Genomic DNA, 17,884 nt, shown 5'->3' with positions numbered 1-17,884 from the left:
GGGGAGGGGTGGGGGGAAGGTGTCTGAAGATTTGGGGTTTAGTTCTCATTACCCTACTCTGATTTTGACTGGTCATAGATTAATTTTCCCAAGTCGAGTCTGTTTTGCCCGTGACGGTAACTGGTGAGTGATCCCTCCCTGTCCTCATCTCGACCCAGGAGCCTTTCGTTGTATTTTCTCCCCCCTGTCCAGTGGAGGAGGGGGCTGACAGAGTGGCTTTGGTGGGCACATGGCATCCAGCCAGGGTCAACGCACCACAGTTAACTATATGAAGGCAGAGCAAAACCAAGACTTATTTTATACTTCATAAACTAAGAAAAGATAGTTGTCTCCCTAGGAAAATGTAAGTTAATTGAATTTAAAAACAAAATCAGTATGTTCAAAATGCTGCTTGTCTACCTTAAAGAACAAATACTGAAGCATTGCAAAAGCTAAAAATACAGCTTTATGAGTAAAAGAAGCTTACTGAAACTCGTCATGTAGTGAAATAAGAGGCTGAGAAAAGTTAGAGACCTTAAAACACGATGAGAAAAAAAACTATGCAAATTAAAACAAACAAACTCAGAATTGAGAAATACAAAAGAAAATGCTAAACTGCCATCTCAGTAAAATGGTATCTTATTAGGGACATACAACAATCAGGATACAACCTGCTGTAGATACAGGAATGTGTGTAAAACTGTAAAAAAGTAATAAAAAAGTATTATTCTATAAAACCCACCTTTCTGTCAGAAACTGTACTTCAGCTTTTACTAAATCAAAGAAAAACTTCAATACTGTTTTGTAAGCTATCCTCTGTTCATCTCCTTTCTCTGAAACTGGGACTTCATGACAAATGGCTTTGCAATAAAGGCAAGACCTGAAAAATAAACACCGAAAAAATCCATTTGTATGACAGAAATCATAGTCTGATCTATCAGCAAAAACGTCAGCTTTGACTTTTGACAATTTTGACAAGGAAATACCTTGCTCACCAGAAATATTCATCATTTTAAAGCCTAACTTTCTGGGTTTAAAGCTGTATTTTCCAAAAAAACCCTTAAGCTGGGGCTTTGTTTCTACTATTTTGTATTATCATCTAAACTAAACAACTTAACTGTATTTAATTTTTCTGTCTCTACTCGAGGTACTGTATAATTACTGAATTTAACAGAACTTCTTTCAAATCCTTTAATTACAAGATGGTCTTATAATATTTTATAGACATTGCAACATCCTACAAACCTTAGTTCAGGTAAAAGTTCACATAGTATTTGACAGGACTACAGTTTTGATCAAGACTAATGATTGTCTAATGTGATGGAGATAATTTTGAAGCAAAGTGTGAACACATTTCTTTGGCTAGAACTTTAGAGTACTGGAAGCACCAGGTATACAACTGCTGGGCAGTCACATTCTGCCATTTAGTAGGAACTAAAAGATAAAATACTCTATCTAAAAGATAAAGCACCTTACATTCCATGCGACAGTTCCTATTAAAAACTGTTAAAATGTCCAATTACAGTGATTCAAGTACAGTGATGCAGTGCCCTTCAAGACTATAGACATGCTTACAATCATACACATTCATATATGTGTAATCACAGCTGTTTCAAATTACTTAAATGTTAGTTCAGATTTTATGACAGCAATAAGAAGAGGTACAGTTTCTCTTCCAAATGAACAGAAGAACTAATTTCTATTGATGTAAATTACAAAAAATGAGTTCTCAAGCTAAAGCATAGACTAACTACCCAAACAGTTCCTATGTACTGAGTCTTATATTTGTAGATGTACAGGATATAATCAGACTTCCTAAACAAGATGGTAAAGTTTATGACTAAAATCAAAACACAACATGAAGATTCATGTTTGGCAAGACAAGACTGGAATCTGCTTTGTAACTACAGATATGTATGTGTGTGTGTGTAGATATACCTACACACCAGTAATACATAGATTATTATAAATTGTGGAAAGCTTAAAAAATAAATACATTTTAAAAAAGGAAATGTATAAGAAAATGTACATTTTTTTCCTTTAAAAAAACCCACAACCCTCTGCCTGTGAGCTAACACTCACTGAAACATAAAGTGAACGGTCCAAATTTCAGCTACAATTCTAGACCTTCACATACACTTGATTTGTTCTGGTGAAAATGTAACTTTAATACAATAGAATTCCAACCCCCATTCCTGAGTTTGAAGTAACACAACTATTGCATCCAACATCTCATCAATCTTTCTTACCTTATAAGCACCTGTATGAAGGGCCACGTGCCTTCCTTACAGACAGGACACTGAAGAAGATCCAAATAATAATTCAACATAGATGGGGACTTCCAAGGAGGATCATGGTAGAGAATAAGGTCCAAAACATGATGAAATTTAGCATACAATATTGCATCACTCTGTCCCTGTATCCAAATGAGAAAATGATATTGACTCCATACTGGCCAAAGATCCATAATCACTAAGAGTTTATGTATTTTCTTTATTTCTTATAATCCCAAGGGACCAAATTTAATCAGTGAAGTAACATGCAATTTAATGCAAAATTCAGTTGTTTGTTTTTTTTTTTTAAAAAAAAAAAGGAAGGAAATAAAGAGAGCTTACTCTAGTGTGATATTCCAGCTGAATGTACCACTGCTTAGAACAAACCTTCCTCTCAACTGAGCTCTCTACCTGTGGCCTACTAGGTTAAACAACAAAGTCATACAAGCACTGTTCTAAGAGCAACAACAACAAAAAATTCTTGGCCAATTTTTCCACAAAATTTAGAGCATTACATTCATATGGCTTGTAAAGAAATAATAATTTTTAAAAAACCCTGAAGTATTAAATTTTTCCCTTTAAAACACAAACACATGTATGTAAAGTGAAGGGTGAATACATCACTAAAAAACACCAAGTGCAATTTCAGAAGCAAAGACTGCAATACTTCAATTTCTTGCTTTAACATTTATAGTACTTCAGCCTTCTATCTCTCACCTTTAGAGCATATTCTAGAAGAGAATGGAGCAGTCCCACGGGAGGTGTAGCATACTTCTGAGCAGCAGAAAGTTCTGTGATTACATCAGGAAATAACCGCGCTTCCACTAATCCTTCAAGTATATACCATGAGTTTCCGGACTGGCCAGTACATTTAACCTAGGAATGAGATATCTTTGTAAGTAAAGGAAAAGCTTAATAAAAAAAAATCCCTACACGACCTATCAGGAAATCTCTAAATAAAATGCCGGTAATATAATAAAACAGGGAGAAGATTATAGATTAAACCAGATATATCACTTATTGCCTGATCCAATAAGCTGCTGTCACCTAGAAAGGCCTTCACTCCCACTAAACTGGGCTTTCACTGAAAAGATAGCAGGTTTCAGAATGTGCTTTTCTTCTCAGATCTGAATACATCCACCCTTTTAAAAAACAAATTACACTTCACACACTCGATAACTCGTCTATAATTTATTCTGGAAAGGTACGTAAAGGAGTGTTAATATTTCCAAAAAGCTCAGAGTACATCCCACAATACATGGCTGGAGCAGTAAGATAATTAGTACCACTGAACATAAAGAAACTAGAGGAAAATGTAAAATCATGAAAGACATCATTTATGAGTACACATTATAAACCCATAAACCATGTAACTGTTTCATCTCCCTAGTTCTCCTATTCCCATATAGCATGTCAGAGCAGCAGCTAATGCTACAGATAGCACAGGTATCGATCCCAGTGGATTTCAAAGCTCTGAAGATCTTCTTAATGGCACAGGGCTTCCTTCTTATTCTCTGCCGCTCACGACAGCAAAACACTTAACTCTGCAAGCTTTCAGAGGACCCAGAAGGATCTAATGGCTTTCATGAAATGCTGTATCTGCCCTGAAATTTCCCTGTTATTGTCTGTACTCTCAGCTTTCCAAGCCTTTATTTCCACAGATTAATGATACGAAAGAGGAGGTACTGAAGATCTCAGATACATTGATATTTACATCTTTTCTCTAGCCCAGGTTCAAGCCAAAGCTAAGATGCACAAACCAGTTGCAACCATATTGCTGACTGAAGCACAGGTAACTTCTGTTTTGTCTGATCGCACAGCCTAAGGCTCTAGTAAATTCAAAGAAACTGGGATAGGGAGTCACAACTGAGAGCAGCAGAGTCGGTAAGACCATGGATTGGACTGCTGAGAATTAAACAGTTGCATAAATTGATTGTTGCTTTAGTCCATGACAACTTGTAGGCTTTATGATTTCTGCCAAAACACTTGGCTCCTAATGTACATTAGATAAAGATACTCAAGGTGTCTTATCATTTGTTTTAAAATTGGTTTAAAATTTAAATTAACATAGACTTTTGAGGCCAGTTGTGGGTTTGAGGTCTATGGAGTAAGCTGCTATTAGAGAAACAGTTTCCAAAAATGTTTCAGTAATAAACTAAAAATATTAGCAGCTCGGGTCAAACCTGAAAAACATTCTGAAAGACGTTGTAATAATGTTAATCACAGCTAAAGTCTCCCAGAACAAGCTCTACCTCAGCATTAGACACAGTTTCTCTGCAAATGTTTCACTTCTCAGATTCCTAATGTGTGCCGTTGTTACATTAGCAATAAATAAAGCTGCTCATCTAGACAATTTTCTTTTAATCAAGTCTTTGTGCATCTGGCGTTCGCAACTCACATTTATTTCAATTTTCTCATTCATATATGCACTATTAAAATCTTCACATTATTTCCTTCGGAAATAATGGTTGCATTCATACTTTTGTAATGTTAATTATATGCAAACAGCACATCTAAAGAGCAATCATAAACTGTTTAATGGCAGTCAAAGAACAACTTCTCTGTCGTCTGGATTTAAGATGTGTGAAGATGACTGAGTACATTGTGAATGTACAAGCATGTTACTACCCGCCCTCATCTGGTGATCCTACCAGCATCCATCTTTTCATACTGTGAAACTTGCTGCTCTTGACAATTCTGGTACTAGGAGAAACAGCAACATTGATGCATTATTAGGAAAGTACACTGACACAAAGCTGCTTTGGGAGAGTGCGAGGCCTTTTGCATTACATCCAAGATAAAGAGGAACTGGAGAACTGGTTTTCAGCTGATTTCTAAGGGGTAAGGAAGAATGATAGAAAACTGAGCTGAGAAACTTTTTTCAGTACCAGGAGACGTCTATTCTAGAGCCTTAACGTTCAGTAAGCTGTACAAAGCTGCACTGGCTTGCATTCTGGCTGATGAGGAGCTAGCAGTTTCTGGTGAAGGACTGCTGGTACAACCATTAAAACTTTGAGGAGAAACAAGCAAAAATGGAAGGTCTACGAACAATATATTGTGTTTTATATAGCGTAAAGTGGAAGAGAAGCTGACAAAAGAGAAATAAATATTTTAGGGGAGATGATAGATAACTGAACACTTAGCTGAGTTAAGCCTTGTTAGCAGAAGCACACCGAGATGAGTGAATAAAGTAAGTATTAACTGTTAATTTAGTTTGTAGGCTTTCTTTTACTTCAATAGCATTATTGGAAATGTTTATTGGAGCTATTTTTAAAAAGTCATAAATACACTGCCTATGAAGTCCCATATCAGATGCTAGCAATGGATATTACACAAAGCAATAAAACACAGTGGCAGGTCATGCATAAGAAAAGTGTTAGAATTAGGCTTAAAATTTCCAAAGAAAAAATTACATTAACAGTACAGAATAACCATTTCAGTTTACATATGTTAAGAAAACTGTGGGTTTTCTCCCATAAATTCAATGAACTAAACATTAAATTTCAATGAAATCTGTTCAGTAACAGAAATGCATGCAGCATTTTTCCCATTAGTGCTAGTGCTGGATGATGACAAAGGTTTTTTAGTGCTCATGTTTCAAAAATATTTTTCTGCTCCTATCCTTGTTGTGTCAACAGAAAGAAATCAGATAAAAAGAGATTTCTGTGAAGCCTGAAGCTCATTTTGGCAGACAGGGACCTCATTGATATATCAAATAACTATTTATGTAGTACGGCTCATGAAGATAATAAATCTTCCCTTACTGAGAAATACAGGAAGCTAATGGATATTCTTTGTTTCCCATTTTAACTTTTAAATAGCACAAGTTACCATATAAAGTACAGTAGCTCACAGCTACTATGTATTATGCTTTTTAAGTACTAAGAGGTAATGTTTCAACATTATTTAACTATTTATTTTTAGTATTATAGACAGAAAAGGGAAAATTTTGAAAGTATTTATTCACTTCATATATCACAAAGGCTTAATAAAACCCACTACTGACCTGTACCTGATATATGGTATACATTTGGCTTAATGGGAAGAAAAATGAGAAATTAACTAAACAGTAAAAAAAAAAAAAAGCAATTAAGTAAAAATAATTATGGAAACAGGACTGGAAAACATAATGTATTGTACTTACAATCTGTGCTTCTGCAGACTCCCAAACCCGCATGATGATGTCTAAAGCTTATGCTGTAAGAACAACTGTTTCTTTCCACAGTGAGACAACCTTTAGCTAAAGTCAGTCCCTACTAGCAAAACCAGGTGACCACTGCAAACATTGTGTATACACTACTGCATAAATACAGTGCTTCGATAGTTTAAGATGCTCTAAATCACCTCAGGGTATCTTTGCTTCTTCTAACATTAATGGGTAAAGTTCTCTTAATCAGAAGAAGTAAAGAATTTCTTTGTAATAAAGGGGACGGTACTTAAAGTGTTGTAAGAATGAGCAAAATTCAGCAATATTCCAATGATGCTCTATAACTCAATAAGTTTATTAGAGTTCTGGATAACAAATATTTTAAAATGTTTCTTCAATAGCTAATTTCACTATGAAAGAACGTTTGCCTAGGTTCATAATAAAATTCCATATATGCAGCATGACCTCTTTGTGAGAATCCTTACCTCTGGATTGCATTTGTTCAGCTCATCTTTTTGAGCAAACCTGTGCTTAAGAGCCTGTAAAACAGGATAAAGTTAACCTGTACACTGGATACCAATAAGCATATTAAATAAATACTGTATAAACCCCCCAAATGGGTTAAGCACAGTTTAAGCAAGACATTCAACGTAGAAATCTATTGATATTTATCATTTTAATGTTTAGATGGCAAAATTATGAAATAGAGGATTAGTGACCTATACGTAAAATAGTCTGGGCAAATTTTCTCTCAATTTTTCCTGGTATTCTCTGCTTCTTGTTTACGTGGTTGCTATGTAAGGAGAGTTTTACTGGATTTTGTCCACTTAACCATGTTAAAAAATATATAAAGTGTTTTCAGTTCTCCTATGGTGAAATGCAAACTTTGTATTCCTCTTGCAAGTTACCTGTAAGGTGAAGATACAGTGTCAGGTGCAAAAATGTGTTACTGCTAGATTTAGTTATGGCCTGGTGTTACAATCTTACTAACACGAGGTACCAAAAAAGTCTTTCAGGAGAGGTTGTCTTTAGGACTAGGATTACCCCACGTGCATATAACTAGGTGATAGTCTGAGGGAAATATAACCTGATATTAAGTGCACTTGTGTGTAGCATACATGAAAAGTCAACAACACAATTTCTAAAGGTCTGGAGGGTAAAATCGGTAAGTCACTGCTAGAAGATGTAGCATTTAAAATGTATAGACATGTCTTCTATTAATATTTTTTTTAAAACATTGTGTACATTAAGGACTTAAAAATTCTAATTCTTTTGCTACTAAGAACTTATATTAATACACACAGAGGACCTGATTTCGCAGTTACAAAATCATACAGCGATTCATATAAGCAAGCTCCTACAAAAATGCTTACACACCATCATCTGCACCACTGTAACTGACAGGCAGTATATCCTATTGGGGTTTTTTTTTGATATAATTTTTAAAATGACTAATGTAGCATGTTTATCAGGATTAGATATGTGACAATAATTAAAACAAAGGAGTGTGTTTAGCTCTGTTTTTTTACTTAAAATTAAAAAAACCCCATTCGTATGAATCAACAAAATACTTGCTCTGGGATATGGTCAGTTTTTAAAATGTGTTAGCGTAGTTCAGCTAGATAACAGGAAAGTTATAGAAAGACTGTAATCCAAAGACATTTTGTTGAACAATATTAGCTACTATTTATCTTATATGATTTACCAATATTTCACGTAGTCCAGCATGTCTTCCACGCTCTCATGCCTACCAATTACCACTAATAAATGATATTTTAACTAATAGTAGATGTAGTAAATATGGGAACATTAAACACTGCAGGTTAAAAAGCATTATTACTGCTTCAAAAGATGTTAAAACATCTACTTTATTTGCTCAGTACTATAAAGAAAGATAAATTTAATAATACACATTTTATGCTAAGAAAGCCTTAACTGATTGTTACTTACCACAGAAGAATACATATGTTTTATAAGAGCATTTTTTATTTCAGCAAGCTGCACGTTAGACATGGTTTGGTCTGTTTCTTGTGCAGGCGGGGAAGGATTCATTTGGATATCTTCGATATTTTGTATTTCCTCCTGCATAGAGCAAAAAAAATACCACTTTTCCTAGTTCCAAAGCTAAAGCGCTTAAACCAGCTTTTATGTGCTAAGTCTTTTTATACGTTCCGTAGTAAACCCTTGAGTGCATGTGCACGCTAATGTAATTGTTCAAGGGTCTACACAATGTGCCAGATCAACAGCGGGTGGTTTGGAAACAAACCACTGACATTGTAGGAAGCTATAGCATAGGAATTATCAGTGCCAGCCTCCCCATAATTATTCTTCCTAACTGACTTTAACTCTGACCTAATCCCTGTGGCTGAAACAAGAGCTGTGTTTCCATAATGGATTCTCTCTTTGGACTTTTCAAAAACAAAGCCCACACCTTTTCAATTTTTTAAGACACTCTCTCATCAATTTGCCTATGACCATGCATTCATTTTATAAAGGGCATTACAACACAATCTTTTCAGTCCTTGGCTATAAGCTTGAACTAAACTAACAATTTAAAATTTAAAAGTTCCTTTTTAAAAATAATATATTCTCTAAGTCCGCCTATTGTCTCGAGCTATTTCTTCAGCACAGGGAATGAGGAAGTATTTCTCCAACTGGTTATCAACTCATTCTGAAAAGACTCTCAGCAAAGCCACAAGGTAATTTTTGTTAGAGAAAAATAACTACAAAAAGTAAAAGTTATTTCAGGATATGAGGACAACACATGTCTGAAAGAGTTTCAAAGTAAGCTTTTCATCAAAGATACAGAGACTAAGAATAAACCACCATATTTGTTTTAGGCAGACACACATGTAACTACCAAACCAGCTTCTCCCTGCAGTGTGATGACCTAAGAACACAGAAACAGGTGAAGTGTTCCCCCTGGTCACAGTACTGACAGGAATCTTTTATCGGGAACAGATGTGGAAGGCTTGGGGTAGCTTGCCATCGAATTCAAACACCTAAATCTGATGGGTGAATCAAGCATGGGAAGTATGGGAAATAAGAGTAGGCAAAAAACCACCAGTGATGCAGTCGTAAGATGGAAGCCACAAACAGTTGATACTTTCAAGTCTTCAAGATAAAATTTCAAACTCTACACATGTTTCACCCTGTCTGCAGATTTCCCCTTAAATGTATAATTCAAACCAAAAGTATATGGCATGCACCTGACTATATTTCTAAACAAATCCTGGGTTTGTTGCACACTACAGAAGAGAGTTAAGCATTTTTGGTAGCTTGAAAAGAGCTCTAAATAGGTTTTGATGAGCCAGGGGTAACTGAACTCTGATGCATTAACTAGTTCTCACTTCTCATGGCACTTTCTGAACATTATTTTCAACATGCTTATAAAAATAACTTATATTCAAACAATTTACAGTACCATATTGGCAAAATTTTATGAATTGCAGCATGTATCCAACAAAGCATTTAAAGTCACTGTTTAAATTTGAGACTAGCTCCCTAAATTTATGGATGTGCTTTAATATCTTGAACAAATATATTTGACACCTTGTAGGATCAAATCATTAATGACAGTCCCACCGAGTATTTTAACACTAGTTATGAGGTTGAGATTACAAGAACAGATACTGAAATATAAAGATGAAGTAAAGACGGTTCAGAAAAAAAAAAAAATCACAGCTAGAATAGTCTGAACATCAGTGCAGTTCCACTGGAAAAAAAAAAAAAAATACTGTTTTGCTGAATTCAGCATCTGGATGTATAAGTGGGTGTTTAAGGGAGGAAGTGGAATATTTATTTTTTGCTAGAAGTGGCAGTCAAATAACAGGACTACAAATTTACAAAGTTGAAACATTCTAACAAATTATGTGCCAAGTACTTCTGGGAGGGAGAGAAAAGAGCATGTCCGTAGGATTCTTTGATAAAGCCTAATACATTTGGACAAGTGCTGTGATTTGACTGCCTATGTTTTATTCTTCTCCTTTTGAGAGACTAGGAGTCTTGGCAGTTTTCTGAGTTCTTTAGATGCATTTAAATAGAAAGCTAATGCTCTCTTGGCCTCTGAGGTGAATTACTTTAATGAAATCTAAGAAAAAAACATGATACGTGCAAGTTAATGGACTGGTTAAGATGGAAACTTGTTATCACACCTGGGAGGAATTCAGGGTGCATAGCAAGAAACACTTTATTCTCATAGAAATCAATAAAAGGTGAGGTAGCCATAAAAACTTGACACTCATCCTCTAATAATTGTAAATGTCTGTCTTAGCTGAAAGGTGTAATAAGAGAACAGTTTTCCTGAACAAGTTTCATGAAGAGAATAAGCACTAGACTGAGATCCCATGTTGATGTGTGTTTTGTTCAGGGTGTAAAAATCAAGAACTTTCAACCCTCTCCTCGCCCTTCTGTAAGAGCCTTACTGGTCATTAAAACAGGAAGAGCAAAGCACATGCTTTGGTCTCAAGAATCCAAAGGATTTTCAAGTGAAGCAGTACTAGTAACACAGTTTTAGTACCTACTTGCTTGCAAAGGGAGTATTTTCAATTAGCAGCTGACTAAAATCATCCCACAGTCTGAGGAACTACCAGACTAAAAAAATCTTCTGAGGCTTGTTGGTATCAAAGACATTCTTAACAAGTCCTTTTGCCATGCCTAAAGGAGTCCTATTCTCATAGAGTTACTGGTTGCTTATATAATTTTATTTACATATATGGAATGATCTTTCTACAGTAACGGAGAGTTAAATGTACACTCAGATAGCAGTTCATACAACTATTCTAGGAAAGGTTATTCTTGCAGCACCAAGTTCAGTGCACTGACTGAAAAGGGAATACAGGTGACCAGCTTACATGGGATTCCTAGCACAGAAATAGTCTAGGTGAATTTCTTCTGCCTAGTGTACCATTCCTTTACAAAATTCACACTGTAACCACCAGTTCTTCCTAGCTATGAAGGATGACCTGTGAACTGACTTTGAGTTAAGAATCTGAATTTTAACAAAATAATCTACAGATTATTTTACCATAGTCTATTTGTCATGTTACAAAAATAAGGTAGAATTGAGGTCAGTTGACAAAATAAGTTGTTAAATTGATCCTGAAGCATGAAGATCCCATTACAACACTGCCAAACCCACTAAAAAATACATATATTCACATACATAGGTAGACAGATAGATACGTACGCACATTCAAAATCCTTACCAGAATAAAGAGGTTATAAACATGTTTTTTTTTTCTTGGTATTTTGTGAATAACTGTTTAGTTGATGGTCACCTGCACTGGAACTTCCTCCTGAAGTCTAATTAACTGTTCCAGTAATAGCAGCACAAAGCAGGAGCCAAGGAGAAACATGAAGAGGAAGAAGAAATAATGTATGCTTTCTTGGTGTTTTTTCTTCTGGTCTGAAACAAACCACCACTTTTATAAAGAGGATTTTTCTATTATGGAATCAGACTGGTTGAAGTTGAAAGGGATCTCTGATGATCATCTGGTCCAAACCCCCAGCCCAAGGAGGGTACTTGAGCCAGTTGCTCAGGACCATGCCCAGGCGACTTCTGAACATCACCAAGGATGGTGACTCCACAGCCTCTTCAGGCAACATCTTCCAGTGCTCCACCACCCTCACAGTAGAAAAGTGTTTCCTGACTTTCTGACAGAACCTTCTGTGCCTCAGTTTGAGTCCACAGCCTCTTGTCCTGTCACAGTGCACTACTGACAACAGCCTGGCTCTGCCTTCTTTGCACCCTCCCTTCATGTATTTATGTACATTCATAAGCCTTCTCTTCTCTTGGATAAACAGCCCAACAGAAAGTTGTGTTAGCTTTAATCAAATTACAAAACATTCAGGCTGATCATACTCCCCTCTATTATTAATGCTGCATTATTTACAGTAATCAGTAACCTTGACATCAATTGCTAACAATCACAATGCAAAGCTAATCTCAGATGCTTTTCAATTTACTTACCTGAAAAAGATAATCTCCTAGATATTGCAAAGGGTAGCATCGAGCTTCAGAGACACATTTTTTGTTTTGCGTAGGAAGAGTTTTATTATTGACGAATATATGAGTTATACCGCACCCTTCATTCCAAGAGGAACATATGGTTGCCTTTCCAGCTTCAAGAACTCTAAATAAACATATTTGGAAAGATGTATTTACTGCATTATATTAATACTGCCTAAAGCTATCTTATCATTCACAATCTACAGTGTAATAATACAATAGAATAAGGGTTCTAGATGTGTGGCATGACCAACATTCTTTAGGAAGATAAAAGGGTGCTTAACAGCCTTCAGAAAAGGAAAGAACCCACTTAACAAGACATCTTTCTCTTCACAATTTAACACTATTAATTAAAATCAATGTACACCACCTACTTATCTGATAGAATGTTTTACCTGTGCACTTTTTCAAAGATCAGATTTGGTGACAGCAGCTATAATTTACTGCATGATGTCCCCCACAACGATGATGGTCTTTCAAATAAGTTTTGCAATACATTAATTGTTTACCAAAAATGGAACACTGCTCTTCTGAACTCCAACCTGATATTTTCATAATGCAAATAAACTTTCTTACTTTATTTTGGGGTAATTTACAGCATTTGGTGCTGCTCAGTATCACACACAGAAAGCAGATTTGTCTTTGGGACACCATTACACATAAGAGTTTCCCCAGGGGCAATTTCTGGAGCTGTACTGCTGCAACCGTTCCTATCTTTTAGAAAAGACGCTGGTGGAATAAGTAAGGTCTCTTGACATGCTGGATATATGTTTTGTTTTTTACAGAGCAGGTAAAATTTTTCAAAGTTTTTTACATTAAAACCAAAAATGATGCTGTTCTCAGACACCCATCCAACAGCTAGGCACTGAAGGAATGAAAAGCATAAGAGGGGGAAAAAAGGCAGTGTTGTAAACGTTGGATAAAAATCAATCTTTCCCCAAAGCCTTTATGAATGAAAACAATACCTGCTGAGATTAAAACACATCTCCTTTGCAGTGTTTTCTGACTGAGTAGAAGGATCCTGATGCTGGTGCATGGGAAATAGTCTGGAAGAAGAGATACCTTCCACAAAGCTGCCTGTTCACCTGTACTGCTGATGTAGTTCCTGTTAAAGGTTATTTCTATTGCTAAGAGTTGTGAAAGACAGCATTTCCACAGGGTTATCACGAAGATCTGCATAAGCATTTTTTATGGAAAAAGAAACAGCATTTTTCACAAGTGTAGCAGGATAAGCGCATCTTTCTGCAAGACAGCACATAGTAAACTCTTCCGCTCAGCCAAGAAAACAGCATACTTAGAATGTCTTCAGCTGGCAAAGTCAGAAGATGGTAACTTCAAGTTACACCTCACTGTCTTCACGAAGTGCAGACAGACAGGCATTCTGCGATGCAGCAGGCAGCCCTGTACTGTCACCAACCACACAAACTGCACTCCCCTTCTTGCCTGTGTATCTGCAGCATGCCCAGACCGAGGGCTCCCCACTAACCGGGATTTCAACAGAGCAGGGTAGGCCAGTATCTGCTCCTGCAATGAATGTAAAGCTCTAAACAGCACCAGGGATGTTTGTTCCTACTGTATCAGAAGTAAACATCACTTAATATGCTCTGACTATTTAATCCAATGTGCAGAAAGAGCATGGGGAAAAAAAAACCCAAACAAACAGTTCCAGAATTCTTGCACTTCAGTTATTTTCCTCTTCTCTGCTTTTCCTTTATCCTTTCCCTTCTGAACTGTCTGTATTTACATCGTATCAGAAACATCTACTAAAATACAAATGAGGTCTTCAGAACTACAAGAAGCTGTGATGTGGCACAAAAAAACGACTCAGGTCAGTCACAGTGTGGCTCACACCTGTAAGACACAGCTGGCTCAGGTCACCCACACAACTGAAATAACCTATCCTGTCCCAGCTACTATCTGAAAGTAACACTCAAACAAAACAAATGATTATTCATAGAAAACAGAAGCCTATGTAAGCCTCAAGAAGAAAGTTTCTGTAAGCAGTTTACTCAAGATGCAAAGACATGTGAATGCGTGTTATTTCTGACAGTATAATAGAAGAAAGTAAGAAAAGTAGTGATATTAAAGATACAAAGTATTTTTATTATAAAAAGTATTGAAGCATACTATTGAAAATAATTCAGAATTTGAAGAGCTGGAGATCGTTACGGACCAAATCAACTGTTTTTTTTTTTTTATTCTGGGGTTTTTCTTGCTATGGACCAAAATTGTGTTCAATCATATAATAAGCGTTCCATTGTTTAAGCTTTAAGACATATCCTCCTACCTTCTAATACACTCCATTCGTTTACAACCTTCTATAACAGGGAGGACAACTTTCCATCTGTGGAAGGCCCCTGGAGCCCTAGTGCGTGTCAGTTCTTCGCGCCATCTTTTAGGTGCAGATTGCATTTGAGGTGAATAATCGGTGTCTTTTTCAATTTTATATCCCCATTCGTACGTTGTTTCATCAAGCCATCTGCCACTTTCGGCACTATTAATTATGTACTCCTTAGTTAGTATCCACTTTCCTAAAAAGCAAATGAACTGTCAACCACAAAAGATTTTTTTGCACAGACAAATGGCAATCAACTGAAGATCTAATATAAAATTAACTTCAACCTTTCTTGTGCAAATAAAAGCTGGAATTATAAGTACCATTTTAAAAACTTCTTCCTACTACGAGAGTTCTCCTCTTCACACTTTAGAATCGGAGATCTCACAATGCCACTGAAAATGATCGTTTTGTTTTCTTTTAACGATGAAGTACCTTTTTACCCTTCCTAGATAAAATACTTGTCTATCTCCTCAAAAATCTGCAGCGGAATTTTTCAGCTTCCCAGATTTTGTACTTATGACTTTCACAGAACCTTGCTTAACCCTTTATTTTTAATACCATTTGACACTTTCACAAATGTCCTAAAACATAGAAAAATTAAGAAATATTTTGCCAGCAATAATTAAAAAAGAGGAATGAAGGTTTTAGCATGTAATTGGTTTCTTTTATATAGTCTTAATATTACTCGCACTGCGAGTGTAGCGAATACCAATATTAGGGGGATACGGTTTTAGACTTTTGTCTTTCCCCTTTCTTCTTTTCACATCCTTTTCTCTCATCCCTTGGCTCCACCTCCTCCGCCTCTCCCCTTTCATCTTCCGCATGTATGCTTTTGATACTGTATGTAATGATCTTCCCCTTTTTCTCCGTCTCTCTCTTCTTACAAGTTCGGGTCAAGAGCCGTGGTTAGTACCCTGCTCCCGTATTGAAACACTACTTACAGAAGATACTGTAAGAGAAATTGAGTCGAATTGTGTGAACCTAATTGGTTTCACAGAACAGCAGGGTTGACTGGCAAAATGTCTCAGTGCAGGAGCACAGATGGTACTTCTACATAACCTAGCATAGGTACCAGTAGACTTATGACTGGAAAAGGTATACTGCGCACAACCTGTATGTTAAAATCACTTTCATTTCAAAGTTTCCATCTCAAAACTTCTGTCAGCGAGGAAGTCCATGAAGACTGGCATCCTTGTTAGCATTTCTCTTCACCTCTAGGGAGTTCTAAACGGGTTTACACATGATCTTTTACACTTCCTCGGGAAAAACTGCAGTAGGCGTGAACGCACTCTCTCTGCCACCAAGGGCAAGAGCAATGATTATGCAAAAATAGCACCTCTTCTGGGATTAAAAAGTACTAGATGGCATTGGGGAAGATTTGCAAGTATAGAAACATGACAGAGTTTTGCATTGCCATGTGGACGCTACATGTATCGTTTCCACTCAGTTCAAGAAAACATCTCCAGACGTTTTGAATTCCGAGAACTAAGGAAACATTAACTCAACAGTTTATAACAGTTAAAATGAAGTGCTATGCCACAACTCTATCTGCATTTTAATATTGCTTCCCTCACGGAAACTTCTAGTCTATTTCCTTTTTGATTAGAAAGTGATTAGAATTTTACATTACTGCAAGGAATCAGCCTTATATATATATACACGCACAAGTCCCTACAGTCTAGCAGCGATAAATGACTGAAAATGCCTACTAATATGGTATGCAAGTACAAATATAAAATCAAGAATCTTAAATGTATCTTTAAATCTAAATATACATTCAGTTATTTATCTCATAAATTTAAGGTTATCCATCTTAAAAAATGCTTTAACACTTTGATATAATATAAAATAATGAAAACAAAGATCATATTTAAACAGATAATAGATCAGTATTGTGAAATCTCATAAGCCCACAAGATTCGCTAAACTCATCATAAAATCCTTCCAGGCAATCCGTCTATAAAAAAAAATAAAATCTTAAAATACAAAATTCTCATTCTGAAATCATCTTAGCTCCTTATGTATGGGATTCCAGCACCAGGCCTCAGGTAAAAAATAAGTACGAGGGAAGAGCAGGGGCTTGTGTCAGAATGCCAAAGTCTGGAATTTTCTCTTGCTGCATAAACAGAAACTTACAGTGACCTTTACCAGTGGATGTTGCATGTGAATTTCAATGCTGACTACAGGTGTCCATACTCTCTCTCTCTCTCCTTCCTTTCCAAGCGATCTGTTTTTAAGCATCCATACCATTTGTGTGTAACTTCATGATTTAACTAATATAACAAAGCTTCCTGTTGGGGAACGGGTGCAGATTAAAAAAAAAAAAAGAAGGTGGCAAGAATATAATTTAGGAAAAAAATCCAAACCAAAATGAAGTAAACAAACTTGAACATAATACTATGTTAAAAATCAAGGTTAATAGAACAAGAATAATGCGGGTTTGTAAGCAGTTCATTCAAAAAATGAAACCTGGGAATTAGAAGCCTTTTAGGGGTTCTTTGCAGTCCTATGTTATAATCCCATGACGTTTGTCAGCAAACATTTTACTCACCTGCAGCACAAGCAGCTAAGAACTTTTCACTCTTGCACAGCTTTTTTGCTATAAGATGCGTGGTATGATTTCTGTATTTCTAATAAAACAAAACCAAAACAACTCGTTTGTACCATTGGAAACAGTTTAGCCTTCTTGGCTATTTAATTCACAACTACTGCACAGTTCTTTCTCACACTTTTTTAGTTATGCTCTACCCATCAGGTAGCGAACAATACCTTACTATCTAAAATAACACAGTCCAGTTTGGACAGGTGCTGGATTAGTGCCGCCTTCTCTTGTTTTCTAAATCCAGTGAACTGGATTATCCGCTGCTGGCCGCCACTTGCCATCTGTTAAAGGAGAAACAAACGAAAAGTTAACACTCAGAATACAGGCCACGAGACGTTCCCCGCACGGCGTTACTAGCATTCCCCAACTGCTTTCGTTGAAAACAACAAAAACAGGAAAACACACCGCGAGGCGGCTGCCTGCCGGGGTTAGGACACCTGAAAGGCGGCACAGGGCATTAGAGACGCCCAAACTCCGGCCTCAGGCCGCCCGGACGCTCCCTCCGCGCCCCGTGAGGGAGCAGCCGCCCACCCCG

General features: G+C 36.5%; 1 protein-coding gene across 1 annotated transcript in view; it reads right to left on the bottom strand.

Annotated features, from left to right (window-relative positions):
• SLF1 (SMC5-SMC6 complex localization factor 1) overlaps positions 1–17,773 on the bottom strand; it is a 37,313-nt gene extending 19,540 nt beyond the window's left edge. Inside the window, exons 1-10 of the mRNA XM_026866729.1 lie at positions 17,755–17,773; positions 17,517–17,630; positions 17,299–17,377; positions 14,697–14,940; positions 12,371–12,533; positions 8,350–8,481; positions 6,885–6,938; positions 2,970–3,128; positions 2,229–2,395; positions 722–859 (exon numbers count right to left, since the gene is read on the bottom strand). Of these exons, the coding sequence (XP_026722530.1) occupies positions 722–859; positions 2,229–2,395; positions 2,970–3,128; positions 6,885–6,938; positions 8,350–8,481; positions 12,371–12,533; positions 14,697–14,940; positions 17,299–17,377; positions 17,517–17,630 (1,250 nt within the window). The 5' untranslated portion in view covers positions 17,755–17,773. The remainder of the gene's footprint in view (positions 1–721; positions 860–2,228; positions 2,396–2,969; positions 3,129–6,884; positions 6,939–8,349; positions 8,482–12,370; positions 12,534–14,696; positions 14,941–17,298; positions 17,378–17,516; positions 17,631–17,754) is intronic.
• Positions 17,774–17,884: the final 111 nt, after the last annotated feature.

Source organism: Athene cunicularia (genome assembly GCF_003259725.1).
Source record: "Athene cunicularia isolate RWA chromosome Z unlocalized genomic scaffold, athCun1 chrZ_part3, whole genome shotgun sequence".
Taxonomy (NCBI): Eukaryota; Metazoa; Chordata; class Aves; order Strigiformes; family Strigidae; genus Athene; species Athene cunicularia.
The sequence above is the reverse complement of the archived record's forward strand: the minus strand, read 5'-3'. Positions and strand labels throughout refer to the sequence as shown.